The sequence below is a fragment of the Daucus carota genome, chromosome 1 (assembly GCF_001625215.2).
Source record: "Daucus carota subsp. sativus chromosome 1, DH1 v3.0, whole genome shotgun sequence".
NCBI lineage: Eukaryota > Viridiplantae > Streptophyta > Magnoliopsida > Apiales > Apiaceae > Daucus > Daucus carota.
The window spans coordinates 32,973,571-33,001,198 of record NC_030381.2 but is presented as its reverse complement, the minus strand read 5'-3'; the positions used below and the strand labels follow the sequence as shown (position 1 = coordinate 33,001,198).

At 34.7% G+C, this 27,628-nt stretch overlaps 6 protein-coding genes across 8 annotated transcripts; 3 read left to right on the top strand and 3 right to left on the bottom strand.

Annotated features, from left to right (window-relative positions):
• The first annotated feature begins 6,712 nt into the window (after positions 1 to 6,712).
• Positions 6,713 to 9,968, top strand: LOC108227727 (V-type proton ATPase subunit e2). The gene is made up of 3 exons (XM_017403069.1): positions 6,713 to 6,925; positions 8,214 to 8,261; positions 9,623 to 9,968. The coding sequence occupies exons 1-3, from the start codon at positions 6,828 to 6,830 to the stop codon at positions 9,687 to 9,689; spliced, it is 213 nt and encodes a 70-aa protein (XP_017258558.1). The 5' UTR covers positions 6,713 to 6,827; the 3' UTR covers positions 9,690 to 9,968.
• Positions 9,969 to 13,079: 3,111 nt separating this feature from the next.
• LOC108198905 (uncharacterized) lies at positions 13,080 to 15,056 on the top strand. Its single transcript, XM_017366679.2, has 2 exons — positions 13,080 to 13,572; positions 14,158 to 15,056. The coding sequence occupies exons 1-2, from the start codon at positions 13,215 to 13,217 to the stop codon at positions 14,751 to 14,753; spliced, it is 954 nt and encodes a 317-aa protein (XP_017222168.2). The 5' UTR covers positions 13,080 to 13,214; the 3' UTR covers positions 14,754 to 15,056.
• Positions 15,057 to 15,727: 671 nt separating this feature from the next.
• Positions 15,728 to 18,152, top strand: LOC108209533 (uncharacterized). The gene is made up of 3 exons (XM_017380493.2): positions 15,728 to 16,127; positions 17,155 to 17,319; positions 17,640 to 18,152. Exons 1-3 carry the CDS (start codon positions 15,879 to 15,881, stop codon positions 17,706 to 17,708), a joined length of 483 nt encoding a protein of 160 aa, XP_017235982.1. The 5' UTR covers positions 15,728 to 15,878; the 3' UTR covers positions 17,709 to 18,152.
• A 643-nt stretch (positions 18,153 to 18,795) lies between these two features.
• LOC108215436 (mitochondrial pyruvate carrier 4) lies at positions 18,796 to 21,533 on the bottom strand. Its single transcript, XM_017387943.2, has 5 exons — positions 21,388 to 21,533; positions 20,931 to 21,029; positions 20,619 to 20,671; positions 19,889 to 19,962; positions 18,796 to 19,068 (listed from the first exon to the last, which is right to left on the bottom strand). The coding sequence occupies exons 1-5, from the start codon at positions 21,440 to 21,442 to the stop codon at positions 19,023 to 19,025; spliced, it is 327 nt and encodes a 108-aa protein (XP_017243432.1). The 5' UTR covers positions 21,443 to 21,533; the 3' UTR covers positions 18,796 to 19,022.
• A 766-nt stretch (positions 21,534 to 22,299) lies between these two features.
• On the bottom strand, positions 22,300 to 25,694 carry LOC108205178 (mitochondrial pyruvate carrier 4-like). 3 transcript variants are annotated; one of them, XM_017375000.2, is made up of 6 exons: positions 25,457 to 25,652; positions 24,588 to 24,686; positions 24,233 to 24,285; positions 23,613 to 23,686; positions 23,342 to 23,407; positions 22,300 to 22,670 (listed from the first exon to the last, which is right to left on the bottom strand). In XM_017375000.2, the coding sequence occupies exons 1-5, from the start codon at positions 25,509 to 25,511 to the stop codon at positions 23,362 to 23,364; spliced, it is 327 nt and encodes a 108-aa protein (XP_017230489.1). In that variant the 5' UTR covers positions 25,512 to 25,652; the 3' UTR covers positions 22,300 to 22,670; positions 23,342 to 23,361. The 3 variants fall into 3 exon arrangements, with proteins under 3 accessions (XP_017230489.1, XP_017230491.1, XP_063936396.1); XM_017375002.2 differs by lacking the exon at positions 22,300 to 22,670 and having other exon boundaries at positions 23,130 to 23,407; positions 25,413 to 25,694; XM_064080326.1 differs by lacking the exon at positions 22,300 to 22,670 and having other exon boundaries at positions 23,130 to 23,407; positions 25,457 to 25,641.
• A 626-nt stretch (positions 25,695 to 26,320) lies between these two features.
• Positions 26,321 to 27,387, bottom strand: LOC108205177 (methyl-CpG-binding domain-containing protein 5-like). Its single transcript, XM_017374999.2, has 3 exons — positions 27,165 to 27,387; positions 26,876 to 26,983; positions 26,321 to 26,758 (listed from the first exon to the last, which is right to left on the bottom strand). Exons 1-3 carry the CDS (start codon positions 27,378 to 27,380, stop codon positions 26,531 to 26,533), a joined length of 552 nt encoding a protein of 183 aa, XP_017230488.1. The 5' UTR covers positions 27,381 to 27,387; the 3' UTR covers positions 26,321 to 26,530.
• Positions 27,388 to 27,628: the final 241 nt, after the last annotated feature.

Here is a 27,628-nt window from a genome sequence, read left to right as displayed (position 1 = left end):
AATAAGGCTGAAAAACAGCCACAAACCTTCGCACCGCGAAGGCGCGCCCTTCTTTTGTTGAAGTTCATTGGCGCGAATGTTATAGTTGAATGTGTCCTTTGAAAGGAATAAGCGAAGCTGCGCCACTGTCAACGACAGATAGGCCACGCCCCCTGTTTTCTTTATCTACATAAAGATTGCTCATTGCTTATGAACGCATCATAAAGATGCGCTAGCCTCTTGCTTATCCACTTTGCTAAATGTCCAAAGACACCGACATTATATACTTGCAAGGCCTGCGCACAGCCTGCACCTTGAAATAGCGAGGAATAATGCTTGGCTTAAGTCGCGCCCCTATGCGTGGACGCGCCCTCAGAAAAATGTGTGCGGCACGATATGAAAATTCCCTTGATATCTTCAATATCAAGAAAATTTGGGGAGTACTTGTTATGGCCGAATTTGGCCATAGGATTTGGGCAAAAGGCGCGCCCTTCTCGTTGTGACCCAGAGGGCGCGGCCTTGGTTCGCGGAGGCGTTTGACTACAGCTTTCGACGGGAATCAGGTAAGGCAGGATGGCAAAGCAAAGGGCGCGCCCTCAGGGGTCGCGTCCACATGTAAATAATACTAAATATATTGTGTGAGAGGATGAGTGAGTCTCAATGACGACCCTTCCGAGGGATATGAAGACCTAACCTTCCGAGGGACATGAAGACTAGTTACCAGGCTCATCTGGTAGTTGTCAGGCTCATCTGATAGTTCCCGGGCTCATCCGGGCATGATCTACAATCCTCAATCCTGCTATCTGCCGAGTTAACCCTCGTGTGGGGGCTTGAGGTGATCATGGCTCTTGAAGGCCCTCAGGGGTGACACGAAGGCCGATCATATGTCTAGATCCTGTATTCTGGTGAGTTAGCCCTCATTGGGGGATTGAGACGATCGTGTAACTTGGCTCCTTACTTGTCTTACCTCTTAGTGAGAACCTTCACTAAGGGGGAAGGGCGCATCCCTACACCTCAAGGATTGGTCACGGCTCTACCAGACGTCTCCTCCATGCTACGAAAAGTAGCGGTTAGTGTTATCTCTCGTAGTGGAGATAATGCCGTATCCGTGATGTACTTGGACTAGGAGTCTGAGGTAGTTGGCCTCAAGGCTTAATTCTAACTGGAGTAGAACTCTAAGTGATAAGTCACCGGCTTAAGGTTGGTCTTATCCCCAAGAGGCCTAGTCTTGATCAAACTAGGAGTCTTGGTTCAATAGAACTACGTACGGCTTGATCCCCTATAAATATAGGGGTACGTAGGCACATTGGGGGATCATGAGTTGAGAGCACGTGAGACCAACTCAAAACCCTAATCTCAGCCACCCCCTAAAACACACAACCACCGCACTCCGGCGACCAAAACCACCGTCACAGATCTTGGTTCCGGCCATGAACCTCATCTTTGTTGATTACCAAATTCCTCCATCAACAGATATGATTCTGTAGTAAATGTTTTTTTTCCCCGTTAAACAGCAGTTATGTTTTTATGTATTGATTCATAATCAAGCATATTAATATCTCCATAAAACTATGCATCAGTTACAAGTTTAGAGCCTATATAACCCTGGTTTTGTAAAAGAAGGATAACAACAAAAAGAAAACAAGTTTTCTCCTCTGCTGCTATTCTCCCTATTATTTCAAAGCCCTGCTAGTCATCATAAATCAGAAAATACAAACCTCTGTTTTCTAGTTCTGTAAAAACTTCTCTTCTTCAACCTGCTTAAGGCTTGTACTTGTATACTCCCTCCGTCCCATTTTATGTGACCCTTATTCCTTTTTGGGACGTCCCAAAAAGAATGAACCTACAATACTTACTATTTTTGAACACTACTTTTCACTATTACACCCACTACTTTCTTCCACTATCTCTTTTCTATAATAATATAAACACTATTACACCCACTATCTCCCTCCACTATCTCAAATCTATTATTAAATATTGGTAGGTCCCACAACTTTACCCACTTTTCAACTAAACTTACTACTCCCTCTGTTTTTTTTTATATGACACTTTTGACTTGGGCACGTAACTTTAGGTGGGTTGACCGGATAGTAAAAATTATTTTTTTTAATCAATTTTTTTTGTGAATTAAAATTTTGATTACATATTTTTATTCAGAATTTTTTTTTTAAAAATAATACTTCTAACTACCCGGTCAAAGCACTTAAAAATGTGTGCCGAAAAGTCAAACATCATATATTAAAAAACAGAGGGAGTACATTTTTCATAATCTCCGTGAAAGTCAAACCAGCTCACTCTTTTTGGGACGGAGGGAGTATATATCAATTATATACACACATATTTTGGGTGTTATTTTGGAGCATTCGGAAAATCATTGTTTCTATCTCTAATCGTTCGTGTACGAGAAGAGAGATAAACTTATTTGGGTGTTGTACCGCTAAGGAGTTGCCGGAAAAACCTTACACGAGAGGGGCACGATTCCTTAGGGCAGTGTTTGCACACGCCTCACCAGGCCACTCTCTAAACCTTGTTAATTCAGTTTATGTTTCATACTTTTTATCTCTGAATTGCTTGTCTACCTTGTTGATTTACTCTGCAAAAATTATTGTGTTGTTCTGTTTTTATCATCTGTTTTCATTAGTTTGCTGCTTGAGATCATTATTCTATAGTTGTTAAATTGATTTGGTGTAGACTACACACTGCTACTTGTTTGTTTTTGGTTCTGAGAGACAAAGTTCAGTATGTTATAGTTCTGTGTTTTGTGTACTACAAACCTGATTGTTTATTAACTGATTACCACTTCACCGATATAAGCTGAGAAATACAAAAGAATACACCACAGCTAGCTTATATAACAGGTTTTTTAGCGGCTGAGAAATAGATGGTTGTGGAAGCACTAAGCAACCCCGGCCATTGCCAGGACCCCAGAAACACATTTTGTTAACAATTAAAAGAATATCTTCGAAATAACTAATTTATTATGAAATTATTACATATACACAACCTCGAGCTTTCTAAATAAATTTAATGAGTAAAACATTAACAATCAACATGCAAATAAATCTACCACATTACATGCAAATTCTACATGGGCTTGAAGGAAGTAAGATTCCTGGTATGAGTCCAGGGCTGGTCGAAAACCGTTGCCTGATAATTAATCGAAACATTCATCGAAACATCCATGTCTTTAACACTAATCGTTAGCCGAAAATTTGTGCCCGCCACAATTTGAGTTTCACCCTTAATGACACCCTGGAACACCAAGTTTTTGTTGTGGACCAGGTTGAATGCTGCAACTGCAAATTTTCCAATTTCTTGAATGATCGGATCGTTTGCATTCTTGATGGCTTGCCACCCGCCTGCCAGGCCTTTTCGACCGACGGCCGAGTCGGAAAAATGGCCAGGAATGGAAGAAAGGGAAAGGAGGAGGATGAGAATGTAATATTTTTGAGCCATTAGAGAAGAGGTTGTTGTTAGTTTTGGACATTTGGGTTGAGGATATGTAGGCATTATCGGAGGTGTTGGTCTAGCTGTCTGTGCAACCTATACTTCCCAATTTTTTTGGACGTGTAGGTCTATTTTTAATGTTTTTTTATTATTTTGAAAATCTAGTACTCTTTTTCTGAGAATGAGAATTTCGTTAGAATTCCGAAACATCCCATAATAATGTCTTCAACGAACATGACTGAGGAGACCGGAATATAATAAAACAATCAAGCTCACAAGGATCCTAGCAAGATTCTGAGCTACTTCGTCTGCTTTTCAATGTCCAGTATTTTTAGGTTTGATTTTTATTTGATCACCGTAGATACGAAATAAATTCTATTTCATTTTATTTTCTTTTGAGAAAACATTTTTCTAAGTTTTTCTCTTGAACACACTTTAAAGTTAAGCATTGACACCATATTTACTAAAAATAAATAAATAAGCACAACTATGTAATAGTGATATATTTATTTTCGTCAATATTAGATGTAAATCGTGTCATAAGATTTTGAAATATGCCTCGTATTCGAAACGTCTATTCGTTCTACTTTGATACTGTCCTTTTTAATTTTATAGATTTTTTTAACTACTCGACAAGTTATAAAATGTTGTTTTTATAACTTAATTTTTACAAAAAAATCCTGAATAAAAACTCAACATTCAAATTTTAATTTAAAGATAATGTTAAAAATAATCACACAATTATATTTTACCGGAATATTATCCCGTGACACGGAATGACCAAGGAGTACTAAACTTCTCACTACACTTTTGCACTAAAAAAAAGAGCAATATCTTATTAAACAATACTAGCCTTTAACCCGTGCGAAGCACGGGCGGATATAAAATTCGTAATTTATTAATTATAATTTAAATTTTAACATCATTTTAATAGTATTTTAGAATTGATGAATTGGATTTTAACCCGATTATATTTACCAACAGATTATATTTTTTGGATAACTACAAATTATACCAATGTCGGTTTATTATAATATAGTATATAAATTATATTTAAAAGAATAATAATGGTGTTTTTATCCTCTACTACATCTCAAGTGTTTGTAATTTAAATGGTATAAAATTCTTTTAATGTTGTAAGAGCAAGAGAAGTTTACATGTGATAGACTTGTAGTTACAACGGAGATGACCAAACCAAAATTTTGTACGACTACAAATTAAACCTATGTTGGCTTATTATAGTATAGTATAGATTATAAATTTCGTATACAGTCTCCACAAACCTTTCTAATTGGCCAAAATAAAATCAATAAATGACAATTAAAAATTCACATAAAGATTTTTTTCAACAGAACAAATCCAACATTTAAAATAATCCAATATGTAGATTTATTAATTATTATAATGAAGAGTAAAGTTCTATGGAGTACACAAAATATTGGAGTATTGGAGTACAAAGTTGGATAAAATGTAATCTATTCATCTAAATTTCAATATTTTTTTTCAATAATATTCGTAAACATTTAATAACATGCACATTATGTTCTACACAACACAAACATTGTAATTTAAGGTAGAATAATGATTTTTATAAATTACAGGAATCTATTTTCTGCAATATAACTAATAAGCAGAACAATAATGTTAATACTTGTTAAAGTTGAAAGATATTAACGACTGATAGACAATTATGTGCAAGACAACTTATAAATGATAGATTGTATATAAATTTGTATAATCAAATATATTATTTATGATTAAACTAAAACTTTAAGACTTATACTCCAATACTCCAATGTTTTTGTGTATTTCATAGAACTTAAAAGCAAATATAAGACATTTTTCCACCATATAACATACATATGACTAGTTTAACAAACGTCTAAAGTAAATCACCTTTCCGGTACAAGTCACAGGCTGATAGAAAAAAATGAAAACATAATTCCTCAATACACCGATCTCTTCAGCAGCAATAATTAATCGATAATTTATGCCATCAACAATCACACGAGTTTCGCCTTTTACAACTCCTTTATACTCCAAGCTAGCGTTCTTTATATTGTTATACCTGTTTATAACAGCTTCTCCGATTTGTTGAATTTTAGGATCCTTTGTACTTGTGATTGGCTTCCACCATTTAACAAGTGTTTTTTGGGGCTCTGTAATAGCGGAAGAATGGTCTGAATGGATGATAATAGCAAGAGTTGCTAGTGTAATAACAAGGTGGTTAAGTTTTAAAGCCATTGATGTAGAGGAGACAATATTGTTTGTTTCTTTTGCTATGAATAGGATTTACGTTTATATTCGTAACGGGTGTGAAAACCAAGATTTGAGACCACTAGTTTTACAATTTGGATTTATATGGATAATCATATTTTTTTACTTCCACTAATTTCTATTATAATTATATATATTATCAATATTTATATTTACCAAGATATAATAAATACTAAAAGATCACATTGTCATAATATAATTTTTCTAGAGATACATTTTGAAATAATATAAAACTTTGCAGAACTTAAAAAAAGTATATAAATGGAGAGCTATAACTTAAATAATAAATTAATTTTGTTTATAAATCACTACTCTAAAAGTATAAATGGAGTAGATTTAATAGTTTATTATTTTCTTATTTTGTAAAATTTAAATCTTGTTTACTAAGTTGTTGAATACAATAAAATGGATTAGATATATAAAATGTTTATTAAATTTATGAAAGCTATTGCCCCATCTCTAGATAGTTTTGTGCATAAAAAATTGGGTTAAATATTCAGCAGGTAACTGATTGTGCTCAAAAAATTCAAATAAGCACTCATTACAAATTTGACTCAAATGAGTCCCGCATTTGAAAAAATTTATCATTTATCGTTAGTCGAAATTTTTAAAATATTATATATTGAGTATCACAAATTTTTATGAATGAGACTACATCCTAATGAAAGATTTTGAGTTCTACCATTTTAGATAATATTGTTAGATTTTTAAAATTTTATCAACTATTCATTTTAATTTTTTGATTGTTTTATTTGATTTAAATAATAAAAAATAGTAAATAAATTTTTAAAAATCAAAAAATATTATCTAAAATATCAGAATTTGGAATCTAAATGTAACATCATTTATAAAAAATGTGGAAAACTCAACATATAATACTCTACGAATTTCGATTAATGTTAGAGTGATTTTTCTGATAAAAAAATTTCAAACGACCGATTTGAGTCAAATTTACTGCGAGTGACCCAATCAAATTTTTTGGATCAGAATAGTGGAAGTCGATCGTACACATGATATATCTAATATCCATAATTTACCAGATTTAAAAACCCCAGAGATGGGCAGTTCTCTTTCTCTTTGAAGAAAGTTATTGGATCAGACTTGATTGATTGAATTGGAAGATGGGTTTCTCTGTCACGACCCTCATCTTTGCTTTGGTGGGCCTAGTTGCTAGTCTTTCTACCAGAATCTGCTATAACAAAGGCCCTTCTGCTAATCTGTATGCACTCTTTTCCCTAAATAAACTTCATATATTCTTGATTTGATCAAAAATCATTATCAGATTTTTTCACACAATTGTTGGAATTTGATTGTTTGGTTGTGTTTTCTTTGAATTGGGTATCATTATATTGGATAAAGTTATGATCTTGTTTAGCAATACCATGCATTTCTGTTTGTGGTTATATGTATTAGTATATGTATTGCAGTCATCTATTTAAAATTTCAAGAAAGCTTTGGTTTGGATGATTGGGGGAGATGATATTGCATTTAGTGAATCTGTAATTATAAATTGATGGATAGGTGAAGATTTTAGCTTTTGGGATTTTGAGTATTGGATAGAAACAATACAAGTATACTTGATTTGAGCAGTTGGAATGTTGATACCTTTGGCATCGCAATTTTAGAACAAGAATGTTATTTTGCTTAAGAGCATCTTGTAGTTGTTTAGTTGGAAACACGGCATACAACTGCAGATGCTAAGAAAAAACAGCTAGCCTACTGATAGGCTAAAATTTTAAAGGTGAATATGCCGTCAATTGACTTTGAAGTAGATAAGTTTCTTAAAATTTGGATGCTAATATAGCTGAAAACTTACTTGGACATTCTGGTTTTAGTAGCTTTTAAATATCAATTAGGGGGCGTTTGGATTGTGTGTGGGGGAATTGGGAATGGGAATGGATATCCCAAGGGGTGTGTAAGGAATGATTACCCTCCAAGTGGGATTGAGTTTCCCATTCCATGCAACAATATTGCTAATCCAAACAGGCAAACACCAACACATGGGTTTAAGGTCTCATTAACTATGAACCAAACGCTCCCTTAGTTATACCTGAACCTTATTATAGTTCTTCAGAATTCAGGAATAGTCTTTGTGTCGATATTAAGTTACAAAAATTCCTTTTTTGAACACATCTGAATTGAGGACGCGGCCTTCTGTTTTCAAGTATACCTAAGCCAACATTGCGGGATACATTATTGTTTATGTAGTACCAGAAGTGGATATGACATGTACGAATTTACAAACTAATAAAGAAAATGATTGAGCCTCTAACTAATGTGTGATCTTCACAAAGCCGAGTGGCAATCTTATCGTAAAGGTATAAGCATCATGCATGCATAAATTATGAAATGCTCTAAAGAAACATGACATTAAACAAATGTTTTGATGTATTACGAAACCCTATCTTGATAGATTTTTTTTCTATCCTTTTTGACTGTAAGCTGATGTGTTACCTTTCTCTAATTTCCGCTTATACCCACTCTGCTAACCGTTAGAGCATTTGCAGGCTCCACTTGACATTGGTAATGACTGCAACAGTTTGCTGCTGGATGATGTAAGTATTTTTAAGTACTTATTTACTATGGCTAGGAAGTTGGATATACACAACATCTCTTACATGATTAAATCCTGCCTCGGGCGAATAACATCTTTTTCTATGAAAATGTGTTTCACTGCGAATTCTGGCACTGCTTTTGTTATTTCTGAGCTGTGTTGCAGAAACACCTCTCTACTTTTTCTCTAGAGGTAAGGTGACTAAGGTCTGCACACATATTAGTTTTCTTATTACACTGTCCCAGCTAGACCCCCCCTGCTCCGCAGTTCTGGTATGCTTGGTTTGATGTAGTTTTCTCAAATTATGACGGGCTCAGCTGGATGCTTTTTTATCTTTGTTCCTTTCATTCTCAACTAAAAAAGAATGTACTAGTGATTAAAACTATATAACAAAGAGGCGTGTTATTGTTCTGTCTACAAGTTTGTGCTGTTTAATACCGCTACAAGCTTTATCACATTAGTTCTGTTGGACACACATGCTTTATATGTTAGACAGTCATCACGGAAGAGAATTATGAAGTTTGGTAATTATTAGTTCTCCATAGGTATATATTTTAGTCGCTGTGAAATTTTAAAATTAATGAAGAAAAAACTATACAGTTTATGGGCGTGGACTGTGGATATATATATATATATATATGTCCAGGAATAATGGGTTTAGCAGTTCTACAAAATAGCCGGTCTGCAGTGACCAGCCAAGCAACTTTAGATATTATAAGTTAATTGTTGATCTGTCTTTTTATCTTCTTTAATATGTCTAAAACCAGTTAAGCTCATGCACAGTCCAGCACTTTAACCTATCTTGAAGCTCGATATCTCATATGGTTTATGCATGTTATAACTAAGTATATTATCTTCTCCAATTATAATGGGAGCTCCATTCTCTACATATACTCATCCAAACCTCACAAAGTCAGTGTACTCATCCAATTTTTTGTTTTTGTGCTGCATCATTTTGACTTGGGACAAATTATCCTATTCCTTCCTACGCGGGAGGTAGTTTTTGTCTTCCCCATTGCATTACTGTATACACTGTAGTTTGCACCGAGGTGAGCTGATAATGAAGTTCTCCATCATCAAAAAGTAAATTTCTTGTCGAACCGATGTTGTTACTAGGCTGAACTATATAATTCTCTTGACATTAGTTTTGATATTGTTAAATTGAAGGTAGTATGTTTTCACAGGATACATGCATACGTAAGTAACTTATATTACAGCTCCGTACCACCAGTCATTGGTTTAGCTTGTTATTGCCACATTTACTTGTATGTGAAGTTAGGAAAATCAGTTTTGTCAATTTTATGTAATCCTGTTATATATAATATTAATAGAGCAAGTCTGATCACCTATTTGGTCTTCTAGGTGGGCGATTGTCTACCTTGCACAGATGAATCCACTAATTGTTCCAATCCTGAGCGAAGGGGAGTGAGATGGCCGCGTCTTTATGAATTACTAGCATTTTGCCAATGGATTGGTTGCTTCTGAATATATGTGCCATTTATTTAGGCTTTTAGTTCCATATATATTGTGAGATTATATGAACCTGGATGAAATAATAAGATTGAAAGGTGTTTGTTTGTTATACTTACAAATCATCCGTTCATAAAGAGTTATTTGCTTTAAGTTGTAAAAGCTCTGTGTTGCATATATATTGTAAGATTATCACATGGACCTGGATGAAATAATAAGATTGAAACGTGTTTGTTTACTATACTTTTTAATTATCTGTTCATAAAGAGTTACTTGAAGTTGTAAAAGTTCTGTACTTCTGTTTTTGCTTTCAGAGAAATGTATGACTTCTTTGTAACTTTTTGCTACTTGCTAGATCTGTAATTGAAAAATCCTCCGCCTAGTAATGTGGTCTCAGACTTTGTGTGTGTGTGTGTGTGGCCGTGGGTTGGGGCAGGGAAAGGGAGTAAGGGCTTGATCAGGAAGGAAGACAGATTTTCTTGAATAACTGACTACACAGTTAGGTAGAAAAGCTTGGTTCTTGAAAAGGTAAAATTAGTGAATTCAATCTATCATCAGTCTTCAATGTTTATCTTTCCCCGTATGTGGAGATTCTTACTATCCATTGTGGGTGGCCTAAGCTACTGATGCAAATTTCAAAATTTAGAAGATGAGATATTGAGCATACCAATGCAAAGCTAACTCTCCGGAAGATGCACAGGAGATTGAGTAACAATCAATGAGGCAGTATATGAAGGTGAAGCCCATAACCATGATATTGGTCATGAGGTATGTTTTCCAACTACTACAATTAATATCAGACTGCCCAGTGTCCATATATAAGCAGGTATACATATAAGAAGCAGTGTCGTGTGATAAAAATGGAGAAGCTGAAGAACTTGCTGACGGTGTTTGTGACATTTCTCATAATGTCACTGATAATAAGCTTGCCAGCTTTGGCTTGTCCGGCCGATGGCAGTGAGTGCAAGGATTGCATTGCCAATCGTATGAAATCAGATTGTCCGGCATGTGCACCAATCATGCGATGCATGGCACAGTGTTTATGGGACAAAGGTATGTCCCAGAAGCAGTGTGTCAAGAAGTGTGATTGTGATGGTGGGTACCCCAGGGTCTCTGATTGCAAGAAATGCTTGTTACAGTGTAAATGTAGCTGCTCTGTGTAGAGAATGGACAGGCACATCTGATATTATACGTGTCTAACATTATACTCTAAGCTGGACCTTCCATTTTAATGATTGCTTTCTTATATATGTCGTCATCTTGAATTTCTGAAATTCGTCTCTTTAAATGTTGATCTGAATCTCATCGACTTCAAGTCGTGTTTCAGTGTTTGATATTGTTATTGTCACCCTAATCGAGCTCGGGTCGTGTTTGATATTGTTACGTATTTTGCTTAGGCGTGTATCACTGTTTGCTGAAGGTATTGAAGCTGTCTAGCATCTAAATAGCACAATAACTGTTGGTGCACAATATATGATTTATCATTGGCAGAACAATTATAGAATATGCTAAAATGATAATAATGGCCCTTGTGAATCTCAAAGAGTGAAATCTATAAACATGAAATGTCACAGAACGTGTGCTAGGAGTATAAATCCAATACAAATTGTGACAATCTGGTGATAGCCTGAATCATCAAGTTGATTAAAGTGGACAGCTGATCCAGATGTGAAGTTGGATCCTACAGCAAAACAATTACACAAAATCTTGATTCCCTTTCCTACATTTTGAAATGTTTTAAATCAATATTTCGAGAATAATATATCTATGCACTTTGTTTTCTAATTTCAAAAATTATAAAAAAAATATATATATTTTGAAATACTGGGAGGATTAATTAAAACAAATAGGAGGTCATTTGGTGTCTCGGGCCACTTAAAGTGGAAATAGAAGTAAGTGTTGAGATCATTCATAATGGGAGGTTTTTTGGTACTTCAACCCACTCAAAACAGAAATAGAAGATCATTTGATGTCTCGGACCATTTAAAGTGAAAATCGATGGTCGTTTTATCTCTTTTTTGCATTTTATGGATAAAGTACAAAGTATGCATGACCGCTTTGATCGACTAGTATGACTCTGAATAGTCACAATTTTTTATTATTTAATAATTATTTATCCAAACAAGTGCAGGTCATGTTTTTACTTAGTTTTGAGCATTATATTACAATTACACTATAACAAAAATTTGGACAGCTTGAATTGGTTTTATATTATTGGAGTGCTGCGGTCGGTTTTTTTTTCCCAAAAATTACTTAGAATTTCTGTGACTACAAATGAGAACGGCTAAAAGAGGGAACCGTTAAACCCCTGTGAATGCTCTTAAGAATATCTAGTACTCAAAGCCTAAAACGTGTCCACATACACTATGTCTATATACATTGACGTAGTATAATGGACGCAGTAAAACAAAGATTCAGTGCATGTGGACGCTGTAAGAAACAAGACTCCCACAGTCCTACTCACCAGTACGTAGCTCTCGTCGTCGGTTCTCAGCATATTCTGTCGCATGCAAAAGTGTGCAACTCTCTTTTCGCCACGTGCAATCCTAATCCTATCAGGTATCCATACATATACTGTACCTTCTTCTTGTTGTTCTGTTTAACTTTTACATAATTCGTTTCAAAAAAAAATTATACAAAAAGATATTATTGTAATATGTAACTAATTAATTTTAAAATATAATTTCACACTTTTGAAAATAATATATTTATTAAATTTTTAATAAAAAATTATCAATTTTACCCTTAAAAATCACTTTACAAAAAGCGGCAAAGCCTCCTCAAAAACAGTAACATATGTGCTCTGGATATACTAAAAAGAAGAGAATATTCCCTGAATTATCCAAGTAAATTGAAATGTTACACAAAATAATATCTCTTCCAATTTTCGTAAATCACTAAGGTGGTGTTTGGCTGGCAATTATAAGCCGACTTCTAGGTTTATAAGTTAGAGGCACTTATTTGTACTGTTTGTATAAAAAGTAAAGAAGCGCATAAAAGAAATTAGAATTATTAACTTTTGTTTCAAGACTTCTGCTTATTTCTCAAACAGTTTAATCACTTATAAGTTTTAACTTGTTTCTGACTTCTACTTCACATTTTTACTTTAAACAAAAAACACTTATTTTAAACTCACCCAAACGGCCCCTAAATTTATTTTCACATAATTGTCATCTCATCCTCTAATCCGAAACACTAAGACACATATATGCTCGGCATATACGAAAAGTGAAGGAGCATATCCCCTGAATTATCCATCCCGAAAAACAAATCATTACTGAAAAGAAATAATGATGGCCCTCATAAATTTACCACCTAATTATTAGCAGCCCATAGAAAAATGTCGTCATTTTTTGACAAAACCTCCATTCAATATCCATGCTTATAAATCATCGTGTATGTGGACACTCTTTCTCCATCTTCACAACATTTCAAAGTCCAACACTCTTATAAATCAAGCTTTGGTCACTACAAATTTTTAACAATGGCGAAAGCAGCGGTTCGGTTCAAGAGAGTTGCGGAGGCTTTCGACATTGCGGCCAGGGAGCGGTCTCCTGTGCCGGAGAGTTTCACTGATTTGTCGGATCTCGTCGACTCTTTTATCGAAGGGGAAGAGATACGGGATCAAAGGGATGAAGCATTGGATGAGACTAGTGATGAAAATGAAGACTATTGGGAAAATTGTGTGGAGTTGTTAGGTGGTTTTTTGGGTGGTGATGATGAGGTGCAGCTTCGGATTCAGGAACAAGTTGAATTGGCTTGTCGGTGTGTGGGAGTTGATAGATCTTCGCCGGAGTTTAAACGATGTTTGATGATCCGTTTACGTGAGACTTTCGATGCTGGTAAGTAATTCGGGCCCTTGACATGCATATAAAATTGTTATTTTTCATTGGATTATATTTTGGGGTTAATAAGTATAAGTTATTTTTTCCGTCACACATTTTTTTACGATTTTTTTATTTAACATGCACTTTAAATACATATAAAATATAATTTCATAACTTATACTCCGTCCGTCTCAAGTTATTTACGTTCAATGTTTGTCTAGACTCCTATAGAATATAATCTTATAACGTTTATTTAATTTTTTTAAAAACATACTTTATGGATCTTTTAAAAAACATACTTTATGGGACCTCAAAATACGTATGAAAACTTAATGTAAAGATTATGCTGGGATAATGAAAGTAAATATTATATTTTTGTTTAATAGAAAAAAATAAAATAATTTATAAAATTTCATTTTATAATAGATTAAAAATGTGTCTCAAATCCCGTTCCCGAGTCAGAGATAAACAACAACATAGGGGACATAGATTATGTCAAGTAATTACAAAATTGTCATTACACTCTGTGCTGTGCCTCTGCAGAAGCATTTTTCTCTTGCACTTTTTTGTTTTTAACATCAGTTGTTTATTTGTCTCCAGGTCTGTGCAAATCAAAGTGGGGAAAAGCAGCCCATCTACAACCCGGGGACTACGAGTACATCGATGTCAATGTAGCTGGGACTCGCTACATCGTGGAGGTTTCCATCGCCACTGAATTCGAATTAGCACGATCAACCACCCGATACGCCTCATTACTCAGCATCCTCCCCCCTATATTTGTCGGAAAAATCGAAACGCTTGAGCAGATTGTGAAATTAATGTGCCGAGCCATCAAAAAATCTCTGAAAAAATCTGAAATGCATGTGCCACCTTGGAGACGTTACGTTTACATGCACGCAAAATGGTTCACCTCTAGTTACAAGAGAACGATAAAAGAATTTCCAGAACTCAAGGGCTCGGATTCGGTTTCGGTATCGGAGAAGAAGAGGGCGGTGGGATTCGCGCCTAAAGCGGTGACGAATCGGTCGTATTTTTGCAGAGAAGCTTGTGGGAGTAAGGGTGGATCATCCAGTGGCGGATCTGACTATGAAGTTAAGGGGGGTCAATTTTTTGTAAAAAAAATTAAAAGGGGTCACAAAAAAATTAAGGGGGGTCAATTTCAATTTTACAACCTAAATATACGTATAATGTTTTAAAAAAAAAAATTTAAGGGGGGTCAGTTGCCCCCTCTTGCCCCTTCTAAGATCCGCCTCTGGGTGGATCGAGAGTGGGAAAGTTGGCAATGCTGCTCAAGTAGACTTTAGTGTTGGTTTTGTCTGTCTAAATACATCTTTTGCTGCAGGGAACAGGGATCGTAGTATTGGTTTTGATCAGTAATGTAATGCTATTTTTTCTAAAATTATTTGGTTATATAATGTAGATATTAAGTAAATATGGTTATGTAACGATAATTCATAGAAAGCATTTTAGTTTATGTATATACAATTAGATGATAAAAAGAGCCAGCTTTTTGAATTTTTTGATGATATATATATATATATTTTTTGAAAATTTTTTATAATTTAGAAAATATTCTTTACATTGAAAAAGATGACAACTACACTACTACTTTTTATACTTCCTCTCTATTTATATTTTATTCATATAAATGAGAAGGAAAAGTAAAGAGAGAGAACGGTTGGAGTTAAGTTAGAAGGAAACTTATATTATATTCATAAATAAAAAATTAAGAGCTAGTAGATGCTCTTTGGGGTCGTTTGGATGAAACTAATATAAGTATATCTTACTGTAGGTGGAGTAGAAGTTAGAAGCAAGATAAGACATATAAGTGATTAAAGTGTCTGAGAAATAAGTAGAATCCCTAAAACAAAAACTAGCATTCCTTGCTTTTTATAAGTGCTTCTTGACTTTTTACACAAACGGCATGAATAAGTGATTCTAACTTATAACCCGAGAAGCCCGGCTTAAAAGTGGCTGTCAAACACCCACTTTAAAATAGAGCAGAGATGATGAAGTCTTAAATTTATACTCATCGAAACTCTGGCTTTTATCTTGCTATTTAAATTTGAAGTTAAGAACTTATTTACATAGGCCTGGACTTTGGAGGATGCTCCAAATTTTTACTAACCACATCATAAATATTCAAATTTCGAAACACAGCATTTAACTAATCTTATTTTTCATAAAGGGCAACTCATTTTAGAAAAGAAATGATCTGACATTATTAAGTGGTCCAAATTTACTGAAACCAACAACTTAAAACTTGGACCAAACTAATCTACCACCGAAACTTCTCTCTTCCGATCTGCTGTCTCTCACTGATGGAAGGAGTAGGTGCTCGATTCGGCCGCTCATCCACCCGTTACGGAGGACCGGCCACTGTATTCACCGGTCCAGTCCGAAAGTGGAAGAAGAAGTGGAGCCCAGTTACTAATAACAAACATCCTCAAAATACTAATGGAACTACTTCTTGTATCTTGTTATATAAGTGGACTCCTTATGATGTTAATGTTAGTGATTCCAAGAAAACTAAAGCTGAGCTTCCTAGACGCAGATTCAAGTATATTCCGGTAATTTTTGCTCCTGCCCATCAAATTATTTTTAGTTATACTTGTATGCTTGTTGTGATTGAGATTATTTGTTGAATTGTTGGATTATGTTGTCTTGGTGTATCTGAGTTTGGTTTTTTGTGAAAGTTGAAATTTGTTGGTGAAAGTTGAAATTTGTGGGTAATGGGTAGGTTTAGTTCTTATTTGACTTGCGATTTTTCGATTACAGTACTTGTGCACATTTGAGTTAAGGTTTTAACCGGAGCCTCTTGGTACCGAAATGCGAGAGGAGAGGAGGTTCCGCTAGGCTAAGTCTTGCAGATAAAGCCCTTCATAATCAGATTCAAGAATTTTAAGTGTGTGTGTTGGATTTATAATCAGGCCTCTTGATATTGTTAAGATGTAGGGTTAGGTCATAGTTTTGGTTTGCATCTTATTCTATGAGAGTGTGTTAAGGTCTTATGTAATAAGAATTACACAATGTTTTAATTGTTGGGCCTTTACTTGCATTGCTGCTTCAAAAGATATGAATCTGGCATGAGGCATTATTTAAATACGAACTGTATAAGGTTAGGTTAAAATTGAAGTTTCCTTTCTGAATTGAGGGTCTTTTCTTTGTCCTGTCCGTTATGATTTGTTATTCCGAGATTACAAGTGAGTGATGGTCATTGGAAAGACCGGAGGGACAGTAAAACGAGTGCTTATGAACTGGTAGGTGGCCACCAAGAAATGTCTGCCGCTCACAGGATTTTTCCAAAAATCTCCACAACCACTAGGATTGGGGTTCTTTGGTTTGTGTGCTTTTAGTGTTTTTGTGTTCCGAGTATGTCTAAGCAATTCACATGTCACATTTTACAGAAATCTAATTGGTGTAAAATGAAACTTGCAAGTAAACAGAAAAAAACTGCATACAATATTCCTTATATTTTAGTTTCTAATTTTAAGATACATTCCTGTCATATGAGAAGCCATGCCAAATACCTTACTTATTTCGTTTGACGTAATATGTTTCATTTGTAATTGATTCAATGGTGAATGGCTGCATCAGACTGCTGCACTGGAAGAACAAAAAAATGAATCTGCGGAGGAGGTTGATGCTGAGGATGAATCCAACTCAAGTGAGACTAAACCAGAGGCAGCAGAGCCTGATTCCAAAAGTGATGGTATTAATGAGAAACCTGATATGAATGATGTGCCAGCGAAAGAGAACAAGGTGATTGCCTGATTGCTATTCTTCACTGTTTCCGTTTGTTATGTTGTTTCCAGTTTCACCCCCTCCATGAATCTTGCTCCTGTTCGCGACGAAATTTATTTCTACAGCTGGAAATCTTATACTCTAATCGTTGACATTATATCCTTAATTTTGGAACATGTAAGCTTAGAGTAAATTGTTACTTGCTGTTGGATAATGAACATTCAGCTTTAAAATTGGTTAGAATGCAAACCTAGAAAATGCTATTGTTAAAATTAGCATACTAGAGTAAATCACACCCTGAAATTTATGTTAAACTGTAATTTGTTTTCTTAATGCAGGATATAAAGGACAATCCACAGGAACGTCAAGATTTGAATGAAAGCACATTGGATTTAAGTTTGGGTTAGCAGTCTTATCATAATAAGTGCATATCAGACTAAAGATAAGTTGTAATCAAATAGTGCTAGCAATCTTGGGATACAGGTACAAACTTTGTTAGATTTTAAATTATAGGACAGATTTTATGTGTCATCAATGTGTGCCAAAGCGTTTTATGCCAAAGGTGTTCTACTTCAGCCATCAAGCTCTGAACACCTCAGCCATCAAGCTCTTCTAGCGTAAGCAGATCTTTATAGCCAGTCCACAAATATAGCCTTCATCTGATGCGCTGTTGCTGAGCTTGTAATTTATAACAAATTGTTGTACTGATAGATAAGAACAATAGTTTACATTCAAATGCATAAAACCCACTGTTGAATCCCGTGATTCAAAAAAAAACACCAAAAATTCTTGTATCATGTTTGTCTTGAATTCATGTCGCCAGTAGTCAAATTGATCTTGATTGCCTAGCATTTGTGCTTCTATATTTGATGTCTCCATGATAGAACTTCCCAGTCATGATGTGTATATATTTTTTATTTGGCAATTGGCTTATCAATGTAGCTCAATCCTATGTTCTAAACTTAAATCATTTTTTCTCTTCGGTAATGCATTTCATAAAATTAGCCTAAAAAATTTTAACTTCTGTAATGCATTTCACAAAATTAGCCTACAATTTAAAAACAAAAATCAACATTTTTAAACATGGCTCAGCATTTTCTATCATCTTCTGTTGATAGCGAAAGCATAATAGTTTGATCCATAACTTTTCACCGAAACATCTCTATCTAAACGAGCTCTATAAAACTCCAATCAAAAACTCTGTAAAACTTGCTGGTAGAAGATCATACACATTTTTCCCAAATCATATTGAAAGCTTAAGGATTTTGTCCATCAGTAAGTGGCAAAACCATAAAAGAGACCGAGACTATCTGAACTCTAAGAAGAGAAACCCATTCTCATCAAAATTAGACACAGTAATCGGTATATCTACTTGCATTAGCAAATCTTCTTAGGTGAAACAATTACATTAGGAATCAAAGACAGATTATATGAAATTCTGCATTCAATTCAAGAGAAGCCATTTGCGGTGCAAGTAGTCAATAGTCATCAAACTTAAAATTTAAATGGCAATATTGAGCCTATTTATAAGCCATCAAAGATCATGAATAGTAGTCATGTATAGTCAAAGGCAGCAATAAAACATCGTTTTGTATCTACTCCATATGCCAACCCAATTCAAAGTAAAGTAGACGAGCATCAGTCTCTGCAAACAAATTTTTACTGTAGGAAAACCTATCTGAATCCACCACTCTGATATACAAACAGAAAAGATTCTATATCTATTCCTTAGCTACAGCAGCTTCTTCCCCTTTAAAGTAGTCATGCCTGAAATGGTGAGAGTGTGATTTCATTAATATGTATAGAGCTATTTAAAAGTTGAGATGTGAAGAACATGAAACAATCTATGAAGTTATTCAAAACAATACTTAGAGCATCCCCAATGCACGAGCCCAAGTCCACTTACATGTGGGTCCTTTTTAATGCCACATAAATATCACATAAGCATCAAGTGGATTTAAAAAAAATATGATCACACAATGCACAAGCCCACTTCCACTTACACATGGGTCCCATCAAATTTCATCTTTTCTTATATAAAACTTATTTCACTTTATAATATAATCATAAATATCTCACTATTATATAATTATACTTAATTAAAATAAATAAATATATATAGTATAATTTTTAATTTAAACAAAAATATTAAATTTAATTCAAAATTAAAATATATATTACATATGTATGTTCATAATTTAATATATAAGTACATGTGAAAGCATCAAAAATGAAAAGAAGACAGGGTGTTTTTTTTATAACCCTTTCGAGGCTCAACTTATTGCATTGGGCTCATCCTCTTTTATGTTGTTGCTCCAATGCAGCATGCATGTGCCCGTTCCCATTTTGAAAGTCCCCAGGCAGCAAGTGAGCGAGGCAGCAACTGGCTGCGCTGGGATGCTCTTAAATCCCCTTATCCCCGATAAGGCAGGATAAGATAAACCAAAATTTTACTAACCTCTAACGATGACAAGGCAGATAAGCCCAAATAGAATAAGATATTAATCATAATTCTTATATTTTAGTTCAACTACAAACATATGGTAGGAAGAAGGTGAAAAACGGTTTGGACGAGACAAGACTTTACCTTATTTTTCGTGAAAGTTGATAAATGCCTGTTCCTGCCATTGCAACATTTACACTAAAAAGGTTCCAGTTCTTCTGCAGTCCAGAAGCAATCATGATCAGAAAAATAGGTTTGTTAAACAAATGGAGGAGTTACACAAATAACAAAGGTATAGATTTAATACAGGGGAGGGAATCAAAAATAAATACATATGAAGGGACTGAGGAGAGATAATATAGTGTATAAAAAGGTTGAAAACTACAGTGGGATATTAAATTCAATGTGATTAATATATCCATGGTCATATACAACAGGCAATATGAATATCAGACGGCTGAAAGCCTGAAACTGAGTAACATTTTCTTTTTTTAACTACTTTTATAAAAGAAAACACGACTATTTTCCTGCTCGAAGTTTCTTTGACTGTTATGAATTGCACAGAGACTACAACAGGGTGGTAGCTAGGTCATAGCCCGCGTCTCAGTCTAACCGGCAATTGTACTTTTTGTCCCTCCGCCCAAAAAAATTGCAATTCAAATTCAGCATTATGAGCAGAACCAGGAATCATTTATGTTGTATCCTAATCACAAGTTCATTAAAGAAAATCTAATATTAAACAAAAGGGAGCAACAAGAACAAAACCAACAAAATGGAAGCAGAAATGCAGAAAATATAACAAAAAGATGGCAAACTGTGTCTAGCTCAATTTGCTGGCTGGACTACACCAAGTAAAATGTAAAATCATACTCACCGGCGTGATAACAACACTGTAACGTGACCAGATAACTCCAGTAGCTGTGACCGCTGTAAAAAAATATTACAAAAGAAAAAATCAGTTTCCCAGCAATACAAGTAAATAGCAAACAGCAATATTTATCTTTCTAACTAAGAAAAACAACAAAATTCTATATAATATCCTCTGTCCGAAAACAGTTGTTAGAAAGTGCAAACAACGAGTGTCAAAAGAGAGTAAAGCGGAACACAAATAAGCATATGATCTCCCGATATAAATCATGAATATATGGGTGCATATCAAAAGGCATCGATATTAAGTGCCAAATACCTATTTGCTGGGGATACGAAAGCTTCTCAGGAGGTTTAGCAAAGTCGGCAACATTAGCTATACTGATCCCCCACTTAAACGTTGGTGCCCAAAAGTGAACTACAACAAAAAATGACAAACCTCGAGTAAAATTACAATAATCTACAACTTACAAGAAACCAAAAAATGTAAATATGATATCTTATTCCTAAATAAGTCCTTATTTTCATCAAAAAAGATGGGACCAACATACCCAGGCAATCAAACAAACAACTTACATGTACTATCATACCCAAAAACAGAAAGATCCTATTCTGATACCAGGGTATGTATAGTATAGCTAAACATCTACATACAATCAACATATTATTCGAGAACAGTAAAACTAATCTATACATGAAAAAAATAACAAAAAATCAGGTATAAAAGGCAGAAATAATTTATTCTGACATAATTGTTGCAAGCTAAAGATACTAACTGGTTTTAGGGCCAGCGGGGTGATTCCATAGAGCCTGGAGCTTCGAACTCGCCATTGAAATCAATAAAAATAAAGCTGTTATTATTTACTAATTACGCTGTCAACATATACGGGCCTGCCTTTTTCTTTCTGAATGACACCTTTGTGGAAAATTGAGGTGTTTTACTTTTATCGATTATATTTATACCTTAACAAAAATATTATTTTATATATTATATATATTATTTAACTCATCAAAAAATTATCAGATTTTAATTTAGTTTATATAGTAACATTTTTCTCGCAGGAAGAACAATTCGAAAAGTTTTAATACACATGTCAATACATAAATATCCAGATAATTCATTAATTATTAGTATAAAAGTTGTATTTTTGGAAAAGTAAAATATATATGTTTGTTAAAGAATATATTATTTTTTTGGTGCTTCTATGAAAAAATCATTTTTTCCTTAATTTGCTAGGGTCTGTTTGACGGTATGCTTCTAAACTGATTTGTAAAAAAATATTTTATAAATATCAAGATAGTTTTTTTTTATGTTTGCAATATTGCATACTCCCTCCTTCCCCTGAGTTATATACATTGGGGACGAGGACGCGGCACGAATTTCAATGCTCCGATAAAATGTAGTTTTATAATTTATTTTTAAGATTTTTCTTTTCTGAATAAAAGGTTGAATATTATATTTTTATTCAGGAATTTTTTTTTTTAAAAAGTATAGAATTATATTTTATAAGAGCGGAGCAGTGAAAAATAAAACTTATTTATAAAATATAAAAAAATCTGTTGAGTTTGACCGTAAGACTTCTTTCCAAAAGGGAAAATGACATTCTTTCCCTCAAAGCAACTTTTGTGAAAGAGCTGCTGTTGTATGCAACAGCAATACGAAACTGGGTCTTGGTGTTCCGAATTCGCTTAGTGGTGCTAAATCAGCTACAATAAAGTAACACCCTGAAAAGATATGTTAACTGTGATATGGATTCTTTCTGGAGGAGGACACATTGGAAACAAGTTTGGCTTAAAACTCATATCACAGAGTAGAACAGACCAACCACAAGGAGTTGGAAGTGAATAGTGTTTAGTAATCTTAGGACCAAGTACATAACTCTGTAAGATTTTTAACTATGGAAGGACAAACATTTTCTGTGCCATCAACGTGCCCCAAAGCTTTAGCAACTTCAGCCATGGATGTCTTCAACTTCTGCTGTTAGCAAATCTCATTCTGCACCGTGGTCTTCGCCTTATGTTGTTGCCGAGGTGATTGTAAGTCCGGGAAAATTTTCAACTGACATAGAAGAATAGCTTTATTGGCATTAAACTTAGATCCCATGATAAAAGAACAATCTTGCATCGTTAAAAACAGCCCTAGTGCATGTGCATCCAAATTGATGTCTTCGTGGTAAAGCTTGCCGGTCTTTGCTGGTAGATCAGATTTCTTCAACTTAAAAGAAGTTTAAAGTGATTTTTAGTAGCCACTAAACGATTACTGTTTATTTTGTGGATAATTTAAAGAGAACTAAAATTTCTAAACATGGCTAAAAAAAACCCTTTTTTCTGGAGCAGAGGCATACATGAATCTGTGACTTCATCAAACTACCTCTTATTGCTTCCTTTATTTTATTAATCAAGAACAATATGATTAATGCTACATTTTTGCCTTATCTTTTCAATTGCATTATATTTAGTAGCTTTGGCATCTGCACAGGCTATTGAACTATAAGAAACCCGTCGGGAGAGGAGTCAATGAACTCAAAATGTGAAATGACAAGTCTGACACTATTATACGCCATCAAAGATAATGACAAGTAGTCATGAGCAGTCTAAGGAAGCAACCATAATCATTTCGTTTCTACTCCGTGGATGCTTACTCAAACAGAATTAAAACAGACTATTATCAATCTATGCAAATAATTTTTCTAGTAAGAAAGAAAAACTGAATTCACCCCCGTGTTTTACCAAAACAAAGAACTTCATTATCATTCCTTTGCTACAGCATCTTTTTCATCGTCAAAGTAATCATGCCTGAAATTGTCAGGGGTGCAGTTACATTAATATGAATAGAGCTGATAAAAAGTTGGGATGTGAAGAATTAAAACAATTTGTACAGTCACACATCAAAAGAGTTAAATTCTCAATAAAACAGGCACAGTCCATAGATGCAGAAAAAGATAAACTAAGCATCTGGTAGAAGATGAAGCGTAATCTGGCAACAAGGTAAGAAACTTGCCGTATTTTTCGTGAAAGTTGATACATGCCTGTTCCAGCCATTGCAAGATTTACACTTATAAGGTTCCAGTTCTTCTGCAATCCTCAGGCAATCATGTTCAGAAAAAAAAAACTCGAACAGTTAGAAAATTTGTTAAAAACAACAGATATAGAGTAAAAAGTTGGGTGGGTGGCCCGTGGGTGGGGGGGTGGGGGGTGGGGGGGGGGGGGCAAACAGAATAAGAAGGGAACAAAGAAACAATCAATTAAATGAAAACGAAAGCCATGAAAACTATTTATTTGGTTAATACATTCAACAAGACTGTATACACATAGGAGGCCATCTAGAATAGGCCTGTGCATTTCAGATAGTTGACAACCTGAATCTAAGGAATGTTTTTCAAACATCTGGTTTTGTCAGAAGATACTACAAAACCTGAACCTAGAAAAAGGAAAGGATACCTTAAAATGGGAGAAGATATGGCAGATGATAACAACAAAAAATAATGGTACACCCCATCAAGCTCAATATAGCTTGTTAAATTCCACCCTCGTAGATGTAAAACCAAGGTCTTGACAATATCCATCCTTTCAAGTTTGTTTAATCAATTCAATGTAGTATAAGAGTCTCATCAAACTCACCGGTATGATAACAACGCCATATCGGGACCAGATCACTCCACTAACTGCAACCACTGTAAGACAATACAACAGAAGGGGGAAAAAATCAAATTCACAGAAAAATGGATAATATAAGCTTTAAAACAATTAAGCATACCGGTGAGGAACTAGCTTTTTAGTTAAGAAAACATATAATTCCTTATAAACTATCCTGTTTCAGGAAACAGTTGGTAGTGTGCAAGCATAATTAGACAATAGAGAGTGGACGAAAACACAAACAAGCATATGATCTACGGTGATGACACAGATGTATATGGGTGCATAATAAGTGTTTATAAATAACTAGATGCATATAGAAAGATATGAAGTGCCAAACCTATTTGCTGGGGATACGAAAGCTTCTCAGGTGGGATAGCAAAGTCAGCAACATTAGCTATGCTGATCCCCCACTTAAATGTTGGTGCCCAGAAGTGAACTACAACGTGAAACAGATAATCTCATGTAAAATTACAGTAATAACAGTATAATCAAATACACGAATTTAGATAATATTTGTGTTAGGGAATTTTCATTTATCAACACAAAGAGCGCCTTACTACCAGGTGACTACACAAATTTCCAACCCTTTTATCTTTGACCAAATAATTAGTTATTTATATACAAGTCGCAATGAACAATGCAGCTTCCTGAGGCACTCACACATGTATTACTAATATGGCGATTTAATAAGGTTTAGTTGAATAGCCGAAGTACAAAGACATAGTTGCCGTTCAAGTCATGAGATTCCAACTGAGATTTTAGGTCTCAGATTCAATATTATTAACAAGGTTGGAATCCCATTATCCAATTCCAAAAGGCAACAAATTCTATTAGAGTCTACCCTGCTCAAGGCTACAAGCTTTCAACTTTCAAGAATACGAAAATGATCAACAAAAATCCACAAATGCAATTCACCTGTTTATACCATGGTTGCCTAAACTGAATTGTAACACACTAAACACACCTATATCAAAATTTTCACATTTCAGTAGCCCATTAATCATGAATATCAATAAGTCAACTCATACTGCTTTGCAGTATTACCATCTGACCCAAATAAAGAAATGACCAATACTGATCATGATCATGGTTTGTATACTATATATATAAGCTTTCATATTGATATGCATAAATAGAACAAATATTATACAAGTCAACTCACTAGTAAAAAAAGATATTAGAAAAAGCATGATGACTGAAACTAACTGGTTTTGGGGCCAGCAGGGTGATTCCAGAGAGCCTGGAGCTTCGAATTCGCCATGTTGGTTAAAATTTACAGTTAAAATTATTAACAGAATGATGAATCCAGCTCTCTTCTTCAGTTCTTCGCTTGCTGCAGCTGTCAAAGGATTGCTTTCAATATATTATCCCGCTTTCTTTACATATATTATAACCGTGTCTTTTCTTGGAACGATGACGTGGACGAATCATTCGAATCAAATTGATAACGTAATTATTTTTAATTGTAATAACCGACCTTGATTCGTTCTTGAGATGAATATATTAAAGTATTTGTTTTAGTTACGTTATCCATAAAACTTAAACTCTTGAAGTTTATCTAAATTATTTATTTAATGATTAAGTAATGACTCATTGCTTTAAGGGAAACATTTCAGATTTTTTGTCCCCCAGTTTGTAATATATAAAACATTTTTCTTTTGCTCAAAGTACTATGCGAACTAATATATTCGACGACTCAACTTTGTGAGATAAATTTTGGATATTTGGAATTGTATTCTATTTTGTCCATCTAAAAATATTTCAACAGCAGTGTACTGAGAATTCGGAATCCACACACTTGTGCAAGCAAATTGCTACTACCTCTTCCCTCTGTCCAAGAACCTTGAGGGACGGTGTCTTGACACGCACACAGAGACTCCTTTAAATTGCAGTTTCACAAATTATTTTAAACCAGTGCGGTAAGAATCTTGTCTCCATCGAGCACAGTGCGCTGAAAATACAAGACTACAAATTTTGTTTCACCACGACACATGACAAATTTGTATTGTAAAAGTAGCAGCCTGATAGTCAAACGGAGAAAGATACGCGGAATAGAAATTGCCAATGAAATGCTAAAAAAATCCCACACCTCCACGACGACATTCATAGAAATCACATGAATGGGGAACAGGAGATATTCTGCCAAGCTAATTAATAGCAATGCTAATGAACTACTTAGATCCGAGCCTATTTGTATCACACTGGGCATGGAAGTCACAGGAATGTTCAACAACATTCTTCTACCAAAGAAAAAAAATAAAAAAACAGAGAGGGCATGTTTCATTCCATCTTACATTCAAGCTCAAAAGTAGCTGCCCACTCCTGAGCAGTTGATTCCTGTACCTGTTCGCCACCTATTGAAGGTTTCCACATTCCATCCACGAGAGACCAGGTAACCTCTTCAGGTGGATTTTTAAAATCAAAGCTCCACACAGCTTCCTTCTTCCTCTTCGTTCCTGTCTTCTTGGTACCTGATTTTTCATTGTTTTTGTTCAATGTCCCCGATGGCTGCAAATTGCAAAGACGGTCAACTGTAAAAGATTAAAATATACAATTGTATTGAATAAAAAACCTTCCCAGCATACAAATTTGAAAAGACAAAGACTCAATATATTATTGCCTCACCGTCGCATTTGTATCAGAGGGTAATTTATTCTTACTTCCTGTTTCTAGATAACGTTCCACCTCAACCTTTGACCGAAATCGTGCACCTGTTGTTGGCTCTACGTAATACTGTCAAAACACAGTTTAAGATTAGTAAACCACATATCAATTCTGCAGGAAACTTTTAATTCCTAAACCTTGACAAAATGAGAGTTCATCGGATAAAAGAACAATCAAAGTCTATCATCAATGATATCATTAAATTTAAAGTTTACAACAAAAAAGCAGCATATGAATCAAAAAAGTTTACCCTATCTGTAGCTCCAGCACCACTGCACCCAGACAGTAGCACCGGAAGCCTGAGTCTTGCAAGTAATTGTCCTATTCTCAGGCAACCAACTTGGTCGTTGCTCCACATCTTCCTCTCTTGTTTTCGTTGGCAGAGTTTCAAAGCTTTTACTATCTTTTGTTTGATAAGCGTCGCCTTCAACTCCGGGCCATCTTGACGGCGATAAAAGTGAAGCATCTTATAATCGCATCAGATCGGCATACTAGTTTCAGATCAGAATTTCCACCCACCGGAGTATGAGCTTCGCCAAATCAACTCCAGGCTGACAATGATTAATGCGTCAGATCCTAAAAGCATGTCAGGTACGGAAATCGTGTCAGATTTAAGAGGCTCTTCATTTGCCTGAACATCTTCGTCACAGATCAGATCGGATTTGGATGAAGAAATTGAATTCAACATCAGTGGTTCAACTTTGCCACAAATCG

Coding starts and splice junctions, on each gene's coding strand:
- LOC108205178 (XM_017375000.2), bottom strand. CDS start 25,511: ATGGCGAATTCGAAGCTCCAGGCTCTCTGGAATCACCCTGCTGGCCCC. Junction 24,286..24,587: donor TTCGTATCCCCAGCAAATAG/GTTTGGCACTTC, acceptor ATTGTCTTACAG/TGGTTGCAGTTAGTGGAGTG. Junction 23,687..24,232: donor ATGGCGTTGTTATCATACCG/GTGAGTTTGATG, acceptor TGAGGATTGCAG/AAGAACTGGAACCTTATAAG.
- LOC108209533 (XM_017380493.2), top strand. CDS start 15,879: ATGGAAGGAGTAGGTGCTCGATTCGGCCGCTCATCCACCCGTTACGGA. Junction 16,128..17,154: donor GCAGATTCAAGTATATTCCG/GTAATTTTTGCT, acceptor TGGCTGCATCAG/ACTGCTGCACTGGAAGAACA. Junction 17,320..17,639: donor TGCCAGCGAAAGAGAACAAG/GTGATTGCCTGA, acceptor TTCTTAATGCAG/GATATAAAGGACAATCCACA.
- LOC108215436 (XM_017387943.2), bottom strand. CDS start 21,442: ATGGCGAGTTCGAAGCTCCAGGCTCTATGGAATCACCCCGCTGGCCCT. Junction 20,672..20,930: donor TTCGTATCCCCAGCAAATAG/GTATTTGGCACT, acceptor ATTTTTTTACAG/CGGTCACAGCTACTGGAGTT. Junction 19,069..19,888: donor CAACTTTCACGAAAAATAAG/GTAAAGTCTTGT, acceptor TCACCATTTCAG/GCATGACTACTTTAAAGGGG.
- LOC108198905 (XM_017366679.2), top strand. CDS start 13,215: ATGGCGAAAGCAGCGGTTCGGTTCAAGAGAGTTGCGGAGGCTTTCGAC. Junction 13,573..14,157: donor ACGTGAGACTTTCGATGCTG/GTAAGTAATTCG, acceptor ATTTGTCTCCAG/GTCTGTGCAAATCAAAGTGG.
- LOC108205177 (XM_017374999.2), bottom strand. CDS start 27,380: ATGCTTCACTTTTATCGCCGTCAAGATGGCCCGGAGTTGAAGGCGACG. Junction 26,984..27,164: donor GTGCTGGAGCTACAGATAGG/GTAAACTTTTTT, acceptor GTGTTTTGACAG/TATTACGTAGAGCCAACAAC. Junction 26,759..26,875: donor CCTCTGATACAAATGCGACG/GTGAGGCAATAA, acceptor TGCAATTTGCAG/CCATCGGGGACATTGAACAA.
- LOC108227727 (XM_017403069.1), top strand. CDS start 6,828: ATGGGTTTCTCTGTCACGACCCTCATCTTTGCTTTGGTGGGCCTAGTT. Junction 6,926..8,213: donor AAAGGCCCTTCTGCTAATCT/GTATGCACTCTT, acceptor GAGCATTTGCAG/GCTCCACTTGACATTGGTAA. Junction 8,262..9,622: donor ACAGTTTGCTGCTGGATGAT/GTAAGTATTTTT, acceptor TTGGTCTTCTAG/GTGGGCGATTGTCTACCTTG.